General features: G+C 41.5%; 1 protein-coding gene across 1 annotated transcript in view; it reads right to left on the bottom strand.

Annotated features, from left to right (window-relative positions):
• The window catches only part of TAPT1 (transmembrane anterior posterior transformation 1), a 272524-nt gene that overhangs the window by 153710 nt on the left and 104592 nt on the right, over nt 1-14222 (bottom strand). The window contains exon 7 of the mRNA XM_069202339.1: nt 11523-11592. Within this exon, the coding sequence (XP_069058440.1) occupies nt 11523-11592 (70 nt within the window). The remainder of the gene's footprint in view (nt 1-11522; nt 11593-14222) is intronic.

Raw genomic sequence — 14222 nt, 5'->3', positions numbered from 1 at the left:
GCTACAGCCCGCGGGAGGCCTCAGTCAAAAGTTTACCTTCGCACTTAGTCGTTCTTCTGAAGATTTTCTTCAGCGGGACGAACCTGCCAGTCCAATCCGACCTCCTGGAACTCTTCTCCAGATACGCGTCGCGGGAGCCCTCGTGGAGATTTTTACCTTCGGACTTAGTCGTTTTTTCGAGGTGAAAATCCTTTGACCAGGGTAAACCTGGATCTTGATCCGACGTCGTTGGAGCCCTCCTCGGATACGCTGGCTGGGAGGTCCCGGTCAACTTTCTACATTCGGACTTAGTCTCTTTTTTGGAGATTTTCTTCACCGGGCCGAACCTGCAAGCCAGGCCGGGTTGCGGTTGAGGCAAGCTGGCTAGAGTTGCCGCGGCAGGTCGGTCCCTCTATGGAGCTTTTTTTCAAAAGTTCTCCAAACTCCTCCAAACTTCTGGATCTTCTCCCACATGTTCTTTTAAGGTTCTTTTGGGGTCCTTAGCTCACCCCAAGGTTCCAGAAGCTCTGAGATGATCCTTGGGGGTGTGAACTACAACTCCCAGAATGCACCTGGTGCAAACTCCTTTTTGGCCACTGGACAGTGGTCAGCTGGTTGATTTCTTCCGGAGTTGGTGCAGGGGACTCTGGTTAGCAATTTTTCACCTGTAGCAAACAGGTAGTCCCTCCTTGAACTAGTTGAAGTCAGGCAAAGTCCTTCTTGTGGTGAAGTCCAAGTGTGCAGCTGGTGCAGTCCTTCAGAGTGCAGGGTCCAGGTGCAGGCCAGGGGTCCAGCAGGGCAGTCCTCCTCCTTTGGTTCTTTCTTGTTGGAATCGGAGGTGTGGGTGCAGGTCTGCCAGTTTTATCCTCGCTCCTGGGTGAAAAACAGAGGGGTCCTGGTTTTCCAATCAGGTGCAGGGTCCTTCCCCCTGTGATGACCACTTCCTGGGAAGTGTGGCAAAAATCAATCCCAGGAGGCAACATTCCTCAAAAATTAATCATGGCTGAAAGTGATTTTTGGAGGTTACATCTGGCTGAGCCCACCCACTGGTGTGGCTAAAAATCCTACACACAGCCCTCTCCTAATCTAATCAAGGGGGCACCTAACTGTCTGGGTTTGCAGGATGTGGGTGTGTTGCTGGGTTGCACCAAGTGTCCTTCTCTGCCTTTGAAGACCAGAGATCTCCTCCCACAGGTACATCTCTTTGTGTGAAGCCAGGCCACTTCACACCTCATCAAGGCAGCCTGGCCAATCAGAGCACAGCAGCAAAAACACTGCAGGGCTGAAGTTGGCAACTTTTCATGTAAAGTTTAAAACTCTTTACCTGAACAAGCTATATTAAATCTAACAACTGGAAGTTGTGGGATTTATTATAACAATTAATTTGATACCAAACTCTTTGTATCGGTCACTTAAGGGGACTTTTAAAATTAAAATAAAGTCTCCCCATTCTAGCCTATGGAGGCCATTCACTACAATGAGGGAAAAACGAATTTGGCTGTTTTTACCTCATTAGGGCTTACAAAACTATTTTTATAAGGTCTCTGCTTATAGTTACATGGCACCCAGCCCTGGGGGCACATAGGGCACACCTTAGGGGTGACTTATATGTAACAATAAGGTAGTTTAAGACTTTGGAACTACTTTTAATTCCAAAGTCGAATTTTCATATAACTTTAATTTAAAAGCAGCCAGCAAGGCAGGCCTGCCTTTAAAATGACACTGGGCACCTCAGCAGTGCACTTATGGGTGCACTACCTATGCTGGGGTCTCTAAACCTCCATGCCCTACCATATACTAGGGACTTATAGGTAGGTTGACTTGGCTAATTATAATTAGCCTAATTTGCATACTGATTTTACACACAGCACAGGCCCTCGGACTGGTTAGCAGTACCCAGGGCACCATCAGAGTCAGGAAAACACCAGCAAAAAGTGGAAAATGGGGGCAAAAAGTTAGGGGGCCTCTGCAATCAGCCCTGTTCTCTCACAGCCAGTATTTCTGAAGCAGAAGTCCACCTTGAAATGCTACTACTTACATTGTATCCTTGTTTAACTGTTACAATATGGGTACTGTGTTTAGAAGCATTATGTTGGCCATCTTGGAGCAGAGTACAACATTCGTGCTCCATAACATTTTAGCACTCAAAGATTTAGCACTCAAAGAGGGCGAGGTTTACTGAACTCTAGCAATGGCATTCTGCATTGTGTATCATTCTTTTTACCACCAAGATGGCCAGCAAGTTGCTTCTAAATGGGCAGGCCATGTCGCAATCTTAATACAATGATAGATTATAAAGTACAGTACCTCTGCAAGACTGCTTTCTACTATGTTTAGTTTCCTTTTTGTATTGTAAGCATATGCCCACCAAGTTGGCTTGTTTTCTTTAGCTACTTTTATTGTTTTATCTTTCATATAATTGTCGAGTTTGTGAGCCTGTTGATCGTGGATTGGTAACTGAGTGAGGGGAAGAATGAGGCAGTGGATGGATGTACAAGGGCAAGAACGAGTGACAAAGTACACGTATGTTGACTGATTGAGTGCCTAATCTCATCAGTGACTTTTAGGTAAATGCCAGACATGTGGGCTACATATTATCAAAGTCACAGAAGTGATCCTGAACTGAAAACCTTTATATTCTGTTCGCCAACTAAAATTGATAACAGGTCACAACAGTTCACTTGTAGCATCCAATTAACTTTAAGGACCCTAGATGGCCTTTTACATACCATAACCAAAAATGATGGATTACTGGGCAAAGGGCTGAAGAAATACAACTTCATCACTACAATGAAAGAATTGAAACATGCACTCCTTTAAATGCAGCAATACTACTAGGAGAGCAATACCATATTTTAATTTAAATACTGCATATTAAAATAAATAGTTAATATTGCCATATAATCCTAGCCCATCCATCTTATCGATATTGCATCAGTCAGTCAATCAAAGAACTGTATTTGGTCCGGATTTAGACACAAAAGCACATTATTTCATTACAAACAATTTAGCTATATAACAAAACAAAATACAAACAAGTTAAAATCACTAAATATTTAACCTCAAGTATTTGTTTGCTATATATAGTAATCGTTATAGCATTTTCTAATTTTAATGGCAAAACGAATGAACTTTATTACAGTGATACAAATTATTTCTGAGGAAAGCTGTTGTATAAGAAGAATAGCTGAATTATAATTTGTGATGTTTAAGCCTTGGAACAAAGGAACACGTCGGCAATTTTGAGAAGCGTTATACAACGTACAAAAAAAGCATAAAATTCAAAGTGCTTTATGCTGAGGGATTATCACACAGACACCTAGAAAGGTTGGTAAAACACGATCCACATATGGGAAATGCTAATAGAAAGTGCAAAGTGCTGAGTCGTAAACACGTGAGATGAAACATAAAATGTACATTCCTCATAAATAGTTGACAAGGCTGTACTCCAAGGGTCATTAATAAAGCTAAGTGATTCATTATTACTGGCTTTGTACTTTCTTGTTCAGTACATACATGCTTGATACCGGAAATACAAATGTATCACTCTAGCTTTAATTGCAACATTAATACTTTTGGAATATTCACACAGTGCAGGGATGCCCATAAGTAGAATCCAGGGGACAGCTGACATTGTCCAGCATCATAAAGTCCTTAATAACTGCTCTAGAAAAACCTATGCGTTAGCCTCGGTGCTTAATTTGAGCTGGTGGTTTCCGGGCCTCAGCCCTGGAACTTCATTTTAAACAATGGCACCTATGACAGCCAACAACATGGTGCTGGTTGCCCAACTATGTGATGAGCAGAACAGTGTTTAATATTTCACTACACATTATAATGAACAACACTTGCCCTCATACCATTCTTAGAGCGTTGAGCGGCCTGGAATATAAACATTAACAGTTGGAGGAGTGTGATGGTTAGAAGTTGTGCTGGTACTGCAAACGGCAGCACTGGCAGGGGCTATGTGTGGTGCAAGCTGCAGTTGCCTCCTGAGAATGGTCCTGCATTTACTTAAAAAAAATTATAACAACAAAATTAGGAACTGGTTTGCCCAGATCAAAATCCATAGCAATAGAGGGCAGACTTTTATTAGATCTCCAGTGTAACACAATCTGACCTCACAATGACACATTGAGGTAAGACAAGCTTGAGGGACTGCCTAAGCCATTGTAGGAATGTATTCTCAACATTTTGTAGGGTTTTTGAAATGTGAGTAAACCCCAAGCTCCAAATCATTAAAGACCCACTAAAAGAACAGTTATCTTATATATCTTTAAAATAGAACTTAATCAGTTCCTGACCAAGCTTAGATGCAAATCTGTACATAGCCTCCACAGATCTCAGGAATTGCTGTGCTCTTGTAATTAGCAAATGCTTGTAGTTTAACGAGGACTCAAAAGGCAATCCTAAAGATTTGAAGCGTGTTACCCTCCATTATATTTTAGCACTAATTAAAATCTTCGTGTTTTAAGGTGCACAAGTCATGATGAAGGTTTTAGTTAAAATGATGTTAAGATCTAAATCCATCATAAAACACAAGAATTCATCCAACAAAACTTGAAGCCAAGTTGCCGTCCCTGATAAAAAGGATGGTGTCGTCTGCATACAGTAAAACTGATAAGAGATGCTTCCCCATTCGTCTCAGTCCAGGATTAGGGGACAGTGCTGGTGACAGCTGCTCCTATTTAATTCACTATAAGCGGGGCCCATAACGATATACTATCTTTGAAGTCATCAACTTTTACACCATGTAGGCCTGGGGCCCTTCTAGTTAAACTATTCTTACTATATAGATTGAGTATATTCTAGGGTCCCCTCTCGATCAAGTCTAATATATTCCATAGAGAAACATGGAGGTGAGATACATGTGAAATGTTCTACTCATTTATTAGTAGGAATTAAATTCTTGTGCTTCGGGTAGTTGAATTTACTGGAAATTAGGACTACCCTCCAAATGCACCATTATATTTAGTTTTACTTACTGCTTCTAGTTCTTCTCATGCCTTTTACCAAATTTAATTATTTCTAGCGATTATTATCTTCTTATATAATTTCCTGCAAACCTGCATCTCGGAGTAAAGCGTAGCCCCGCTTACAAAGAAGACAGATCAAATGCATAATTTTCAGAAAACAGTGTGAGCAGCAGTATGTTTATGTACCACTATATGTATTTCAAGGTCTTCACATCTTCTTATGAGAAGTTCCTGCCTCCTGCTTATTAGTTAATTTCGTTGGAGTTACAGGTTTATGTTTCCACTGACAGTATTGAAGGAAATGTGTATTCAAATGGGTCAGAATTTTATAGATTTTAGCATTATGTGTGCCACTGGCTTTTGAGAAGATGCTCCTGCCCCTTGAAATGACAATTGTCGTAGTTTACTACTTTGCTTGCATAAAGGCAATTTTCGCACAAAAGGAATGTTAGAATTTTGGCCACAAAATGTTTCATTTTACCAATGGTGTACTGCCAGGAGGAAAACTTCTCCACTTAAGCAGGGGATCGCTTGATCAGATTCCACACGAAGACCCCAGGTGGCAAAGGTAAGTAAGGGAGAAGTTTCTATAGGGGAACTGTGTGAAGCACAACCCAGTACTGGGCCTGTTAAATTGGTTGAATAGCATGAGCACGCTGATCAAAAATGTAGGTAAAGTCTACTGCGCTTATCATATATTTGCCTGCTTCCCTTGAATGGCTTGTATTGTTCTATGGCTGTCAGTGTTTTGTTGTAAAGGGTGAGCACAAATGCCATCAGGGTAGGACACAAGGAAAACACTGAGCTGGCTGGGAAGGTAGGAATGGGAGGAGTCCGGTGAGCAGGGCAATGTGTATGTGTGAGAAAGCATTGTTTAGATCATCCAGGCTCTAGAAATAGAGTGTAAAAAGGGAAAATAGCCAGGAGTGTCAAGACCCAAAGCACAGACCCTTGGAAGATGAATGAGTGAGAGAAAGGGACCCTCTGAGCTAGCCCCCGCAGTATATTTGCGAGCCCCACCGGATGTTCCCCGAAGGCTAATGGGATCTTTGGGTGTGAACTCATGATACCTTCCTTGCTCCCGCCACGCAGATCAGTTACAGAAAAATAAATGAAGTAACCCCAGCCTTGTTTCCCATTTCCTTTCATTTTATTTCTGCCCAAATGGAATGAGTTGCGGGCACAAGGACGACACGCTCCTTTTCCTTGCGATACATGAACAGCAGAAAACAGAGAGAGGTCTGGAAAATCTAAATGTAGTGAGCCACCACTGCAAGGGACTTCTACCCATACTATGTATCACCAGTAAGGCAAAGGCAAGTGTAAATATTTAAGAGTGGATGGGATTCACTAACGAGAATGGGAAGAAGTCATCTCATGAACATGATATCTTTAATATAGTAGAACTAGCTAACTTGAAACTAAGAAATGGAAAGGTCCCAAAAATAAGATGCAGGGTAATGGCCACTCTTCCTATAATGGCACGAAGAGGCACACAAACATAAGCATGAATCCCAAGTCTGTTGAAAGGAAAATACCCAGGAAAAAAAATAGAAAATTAGAGTACCAAATTAGTTGGCCTCACTGTCTACTCTCCCAGATCACTGAACCACAAGAGAAAGAGTGAGAACCCCAGGGAAGAGGACTTTCTGGATGTGTTCTCATGCAGGGTGAGGATGCAAGGTGTGCAGCTGCACATGCACCTTGAAATCAAGAGGCACCTGCGGGACTGCTGGGCAGTGAAGCACAAGGTGGTAACGTGCAAGCACCTGGAGGAAGGGTATGAGATGCTGATTTTACTCTTCTGAATAGGTCCAGAAAGATGGCGTGATCAGTTTCTGCTGGGTAGAGAGACCTCCTGCAAGCCATCTAGTTAGGATGCATTTTCCTTTTCTCTACTAAAGTGATGCCAATGATAATGACCCCTTGTATTCTGGTTATCTTCTTCAGAGGGATTACCCTAGGCCAGGGGGTCAACATCCCTGAAGAACCTCTGATCTAATGAGTATTAAACAATTCTCCAGAGAAAATACTACTCAGTTTCTAGAGGAGCCAGAGTGTGTTTAAAGTGTACAGACAAAATTAAGCAGATGTTAATCAACTACTACAATCGGTGGTGCAGAATAATAGATTGGTAGAGAGAAGTCAGGGTGGCAAAGAGCTGACCATGGCAATGATGGATCATTGAATGTAGGTAAAGAGGCATTGTTGAATGCGGGTATGGATGTGTGGGAAGACTGATTTGTTTAAGATTTCGAACTGTAAACAGATAAGGGTTAAGTACAACTAATTACCTAGAATTAAGGATATGCTTGGAAGATACTAAGGTGTAGCAGGTCAGACAAAGATGGCTCAGAAGGCTGTATGTGCTGTTTTTGTACAGGGATTGCAACAGAATATTAGGAGCCAATTGATGACAATCTGCACTGGCTAATAAACAAAGAAATTGGCTAAATTAGCAACAGTGGCTAACCATTGTGTGGCTTCACAGGAATGAAAAAGAGACTGTTGAGCCAAATCTGATGTAACTGAACTTGAAGGACATACAGAGGACATGCAGAGGACAGTTAAAGGAATGGGACAAGTAGTCCCACAAAGGTGGGAGCAACAGGAGGGGGAAAAGGGCAAAGAGGTGGAGAAGAGCTACGAGAGGAAAAGGAAGGGACAGATGAGAAGCCCCAGGAGGTTCTTACATTGCCTACGGGCAGCTGGGGCATTGGAAACAACATTGCTCTAAATCTACGTTTAATGGACAAGGTTTCACCTATCTGGCCGAGATTCATCATATCATCCACTCTTTTCCTGAAATTTAGGAGAGCCCAAGAGGTCCTAAATGTGACATGAATACCTCAATCCCATTAGATCAAAAGAGTCCCTATCAAGATTGTTTCACAAATGGTAAATACACCACCTTCCTTATTGGCACAGGTGCCAGCACTTAAATTTAAAAAACCCAGGTATTTAAATCATACCTCTTGTAGGCATGTCCATTGATGCAGTTATTTCTAACCAACAAGTCAGCCACCATATTTCTAATCTTGTATCCATGTCCGTAGGTCCTACTACACAAACATTTATTCTTGCCTAGCCGAACCTTTTAGGCAGAGATATTCTGTGCAAGTGAAAATGCACTGTGTTTTGTACACCAGACAGCTTTTTGGTGCTACAAACATCTAGAACTTCGAAATATCGGGTTCCCTACATCAGATTTTTGTCATTTTGAAGATTAACATTTTCTCTATTTTTATAAACTGGAATGGGATTTTTATTGTGTTGTGTTTTCTAACTTGAGCTAAGGTTTAAATTACTGAGACCTAACTGGACCTGGTGAGGAAAAACACCTTTATTACTTGAAGACTGCCACCCACTTCAACTAATAATTCACATTCTCACACTCCATGTTTAAGTGTTGCTGCCCCACATTTTGTTGTCACCCACCTTCTCATCACAAAGACCCAGCGCTTCCCTACAGCCAGAATCTACAGGTATGAAATGATACTGTTTTCTGTCTCTCGTATTACCCCTGTCCATGTCCTGCCCTGAGAACCATGCTTCTTCAATGCCCAAATTTGAGAAAGGGGGAACCTTATAATTGCTTGCTCATTTATGCCCATGTGACTAAGCCTCATGTAGACTTTAAGCATTCCTATGAATTATTTTATTTTGATGATGGATCTTGTCTCAGGAACATCAATTGTGTCTTAGCTGCAGATCATTCTGTAAGTACTGTGTGTTAAATAGTAACAGTCTGAGTTTAATTTCAGACTGATGTTATCCATCCACTCAGCTATTCCTCTCAAACATTGCTTAAAAGTAGTCAAAGCCTCAACATTCTTCTCATGAAAAGACAGGAATTGTTGATTGTCATCTGCATGTGAGATTACTTGCATACCCCAGGATTTAATAAGCATCGTCAATGGCTCCAGAAATATATTAAATATAGCAGGACTCAGAGCAGAGCCCTGTGGGACCCAATAGTTGAGTGGCTTGGCGGCAGATGTAAAAAGCAGACGATAAACTGCCTGAGACCTGCTCTCAAGGTAGGATTTTAGTCAGGCAAAGGCCTGTCCTTGGATCTTTATCTTCCTTCCCTATCCAGAAAAATTGGATATGACACAATATCAAAAGCGACTGATAGATCAAACAGGAAGTTGCCTTTAATGAACTCTGATATCTCTAAAAGGGCAGCTTCAGTGCTAAAGGCAGGTCGAAAACCGTATTGAGTCATGCAAGTGATCAGCAGATTCTAGAAAAGTGAGTTAGTTGCTTGTTAAAAAATCTCCAGAATCTCAGAGGTTGCTGACAGAAACAAGATTCGTTTAAAGTTATTTAGAACAGTTGGGTCAGCTACGATTTCTTCAGTAAGGGAAGCAACAGAGCCAGTTTCCAACTCATGTAAAGAATAGCAGTCTCCAGAGAATTGTTCATATTAACAGTGGGTTGATAGTGGTAGATGCAAGGCTTTAAATGCATGGGGGCACGGATCAAGAGCAGGCCTGGATTTACAATTGGTTAGTTCCACTGCAAAGTCCACAAGAGATATAAGGTTGAATACAGATAACATTGGTCCAGTATCAGATCTCAAATCATTAATGCCAATAAGGGGAGCCTCACCTTAAATTGAGAATATATTCTGGATTTCCTCGTAGAAATAACAAACATCAGATAATTCATTACATAATCTGGCTAAAGGAGTCATTTTATTTTCTGTAGCCTCAGGGGATAGGAAAGAGTGAGCAATTTTTGAGAATTCATGTGGAATTATGGTGAGAAGTTTGTTAGAGATTTCATCCTTTTATTCAATATTCTGAACCTAATCACCAGTGACCGAGGAACACACTTTATTTCAGAAGTGGTACAAGAAGTCTGCAAAGCTTTAGGGATAGATCAACATTTCGAATGCACTTATAAGTCAGGATCAACAGGCAAGGTAGAAAACAACAATGGCACTCTAAAAAATAAGACCGCTAGAATGTGCTCAGAAACGATTAAAATGTCCTGACACCTTGCCATAAGCACTGCTGTCCTTCAGAGCAATTCCTTTTTAGAGAACAATGCCAAACCCTTATGAAACAGTTTTGGGCTGACCCATAATGCTATCCTCAAACCCATCTGCCTCAAGTTAGCTTTACAAATAAATGACGCAGTCTTACAATATTGCAAGAAACTCATACGGCGCCTCTGGTTCCATTCTCATTTCCAAGTGAATTTATCTGAGTGTCTGACCAAGGCCTGCCACTCCCTCTAGCCTGCAGATTGGGTGTCCTTTCATATTCCATAGACCCCAAATGCGGGCTGTAGTGCTGTCCTTTGTTTCTAACCCAGCTGTTAAAAGTGTATATGCCTCCAAGTTCTGAAGTTCAGCAACAATAGTCCTTATTTTCAAAAAGAGAAACCATCATAACTCAACCAACTATCAATGGCTTCAATCCATAAACAAGTAGGGAAAACTGGGTATATAGTAAGTGAAACCTAGACTAGTTTCAGAAAAGAATGGAGCTGAACTGATCAGGCCAAGAGGTAAATTACTAAGGGCCTCATTATGTCGTGGTCCGAGCATCATATTATGACTGCGGTGGTAGCACCGTGGTTGGACGGCCAGCACTGCCAGATTACAACCTCATGACAGCCTGGCGGTCCTAATCTGCAACGGCATGCAGGAGGCTGGTGGAGACGGCATGCAGGGGGCTCCAGGGGGCCCATGCACTTGGCATGGGCAGTGCAGGGGCCCCCTTGGCCAGCTGCGTTGCGATGTTCACTGTCTGCTTTGCAGACACTGAACATTGCGATAGGTACTTGAGCATCCTAAACACTACAGCACTGCCGCCAAATCTATTATGTGCCGGAGTCAATGCTGTAGGCCGTTTCCCGTCGGGTTTCCGCCCGCTGACCCAGCAGGAAACTCGTAATGGCCCCGGCGGGGAGTCTTCCACACTGGTGGCAACCTACTCGTCTGAACTTTGGCAGACGGGTTTTCCGTCCGCTGAAGTCATAATGAGGCCCTAAGTGATCAATAGATTTTTCTGTATGGAGTACAAGTTGAACAAACGGCCAGCCCGGCAAGATCAGGATGGGGTTGATGTTCTTGAAGCTTTCAGTGGTGGTGACGTGGGGTGCCAGGGCAATCTGGATGACTTTGAAAAGCACTAGCCTAGATAAAAGTAGCCAAGGTGGGTGCTCAAACGAAGAAGCAGGAAACCACTTTGTAGTAACTGCCATTTAAAATTATTGAGTGTAAATAAACATGTAGTTATTCACATAAAGACACTATTTATTCTGTAAAACCATTTTTAATCACTGTGGTTTGTAAAGTGTTATTTCCTATCTATGTGCATTGGTCAACCACCGCTATATTTTTGTGCTGAATTTAATATTTGATTTAGAGTTCACAAAATATACATCTCATATGTAAGAAAACTACCAATTTAGTTCTCGAAAAGTAATTACAAAAATGAGAAATACAGTGACCAAGTATGAATTTGAGTAATTTGTATTTTTATAGAGCATTGGGAAATCCTACAAAACATATTACATTGAAACATAATTGACCTGAAATGTATTACTTACCACTGTTAGACATCTGAAAAAGATTGTTTTTCTCAAACTTCTTGAAAACACTTCCTTTAATTTCAACAAACTGTAATTTAAATGCCAGCTATTAATGTATGGAACACAGTCACAGAAAGTCTGACAGCTATATACAAGCATTTTTTATTTACCACCAAAACAGAATTGCTGGTTCGTAACATATTAGTTTAACAGCTGATTAATAGCACACCCACTGTGGTATGAGGCTGCTTCACGTAGCATTTGCATTAGTTGCAGCAATTTATATGACCAAGAGTGACTTTAAAAAGTTGTCCAACATATGAGAACATATGGGAAAATAAGTAAAAATATGAGACTTTGGTAAAAGGCAGGTTACCACTTGCTATTTTATTTTTATTTTTTATATCTGAGCATACATGTGCGAGTCCTGTTACACAAGTACAAGAATGGTTCACACTTAGAAAAGCTGAAACATGCACATAAAGTAAACTTTTAACGTAATTATTTTCTTTCCATAATACTCCTCCATCAATTTTAAATCTTGCATTTCAAACGCATAGGTTAGCTATAACTAAAGTGGCCAAGAATATAACGAATAGTAGGAAAAGAGAGATGAAGAGTGGAAGAAGCAAAATAGTGATGCTGTGGGTAATTGAAGAGTTGCAGACATCTGATGGCAACCTCAAAGTTACTGGTTTAGACAGCCATTCATACTTCAGAGGCAGAACTCCAACAACTGCTTCTTGTACTTAGCGTCAGATCCCAGGTTTGCTTTGCTAAGACCAGTCTAGCTGAGGCACTTAAGCAGGGGTACCCCCAAAGCAAAAGGTGGAGACGTTTCACTGTCTTGTACAAACAGGGAAAGAATCTCCTGCCCTGCTCACAATTCTCTGTACTTTATTCTTAGGCACATAGACACTACCCTGCACCTATGTATTGCACACACAAACACACATTACAATCCCAGTCACTGTAATAACAAACATTATTTTTAACCTGCCCCACACCCAAATAAAAAAAATGTACACTCTAGCACATACATACATACATACATACATACATACATACAGACGTATCATCACCATCCAGGAGCATACAGAAGGCTTAAGACACACAAAACAAGAACAGGCACACTACCTAACACACACAGCCAGCCACAGACTTTCATGTTACAAAATATATGGGAGCAGTTTAGGACTACATTCTCCTGCCCTATACTGATGGGAGAAATGCATTCAGTTCTAAAAAATAGCTTTGCCTCCAGCCCACTGAGTTAGCATAATTTGTCCTCTGCTAACCAAAGCTAAAGAGTCCTGTGGTGGGCCAACAGTCACACTGCAACTAAACTCTATGAAGTGCAGATACGTCTCATATTGGGCCTGGCAAAGAGTTTGAACTTCACTTAACTGTAAGTGGGATTCCTTCTCCTGTATCCAGAACAGTTTATGTGAAGGAAAGGAGCTTAGAATGGCAGAGTGTCTGTCACTTGGACAAGAAACCCAAAACCTCAGGGGAGAGGGATGCTTGATAAGCCTAGAACCAAGATATGCTGATTCATGTACCCTCTGCTCATATGGAATGCCTCCCTCCACTATTACGACCAAGGTCAAACAGGTTGGCTTAATACTGCTACAATAGGCTGCTAGCTACAAACCACTCGTTTTGGAACAGCCGCCATAGTAGTTATGTGCAAGCAAACATTTACATGTTCCAGAGTACAGCAGAGCATACTAAAGCAGTGCACTTCCAGATATATATAACTTGCATTCCGGAGAGGTTGCTAAGTAAGTTATTACTTGTCACTATTGAGACAGAATCTTTCAAGGTATTATTAGGAACCTGACGTTCTTTTCATGCGAGTAGTGGAACAGGAAGAGAGGATGGTGCCAGTAAGGGATGTGACTTAACAGCAAAGGTGGACTACCTGACTGCCCTAATAGCAACATACCACACTTTTTCCGAATTGGAGGGACACAACTTAGCACAAATAAAGACTTCACAGTTTGTTTTAGGGTGAAGGATGTAGAACCATGATGTTGATAATCTGTCTATCCCATATACAGTCATCAGTGAGTTAGCGTTGCACAATACACGCCCATGACAGGCACTGACCTATACTTCAAATAAACTATTCTTCATTTATATTTTAGTGTTGCTCTGGTGAGGTCTCACATTACGAACAGTTGAGCACAAGCTGTACTTGGCAGGAGGTGCTGCACTGAATGCAGTGCTTATGATGTACTGTACACACATCATAGCACTTTGGCACAATATATGAGGCCTGCTCTATCAATAGTGACTTTAAGCCATTTACTAAGCTGCAGATTTCACAGGCAAGCACAATTACCATTCAAAAAGGCCCCACACAGAGAGGTCTCTGCTAACATTTCAACAGTGCTGTAATTGTGTAAGTCAGTTCAATAAAGCACACATTAAAAACAGAAAAATACGGTCCTCCAAATGACACCTCTTCTCCTTGTCCTACACTGCTGACCATTGTGCATCCATGGCAGACTAGCAGCTCACCTGTCCTGCACGCCTTCCAAGGTCCTCATCCCTGACTGGACTACACCCACTGCTCGTGCCTGCACTCCCTCAGTGTCCCACATGCTTGAATGAAATAAGCTATAATACAGGAATCATCTTCCCCGCTATCTGCTTCACAAAAACAAAAATTACATAGATAACGGGGACTTCGGAGCCAGGATTCCATAAACT

The sequence above is a fragment of the Pleurodeles waltl genome, chromosome 1_2, assembly GCF_031143425.1.
Source record: "Pleurodeles waltl isolate 20211129_DDA chromosome 1_2, aPleWal1.hap1.20221129, whole genome shotgun sequence".
Taxonomy (NCBI): Eukaryota; Metazoa; Chordata; class Amphibia; order Caudata; family Salamandridae; genus Pleurodeles; species Pleurodeles waltl.
The sequence above is the reverse complement of the archived record's forward strand: the minus strand, read 5'-3'. Positions and strand labels throughout refer to the sequence as shown.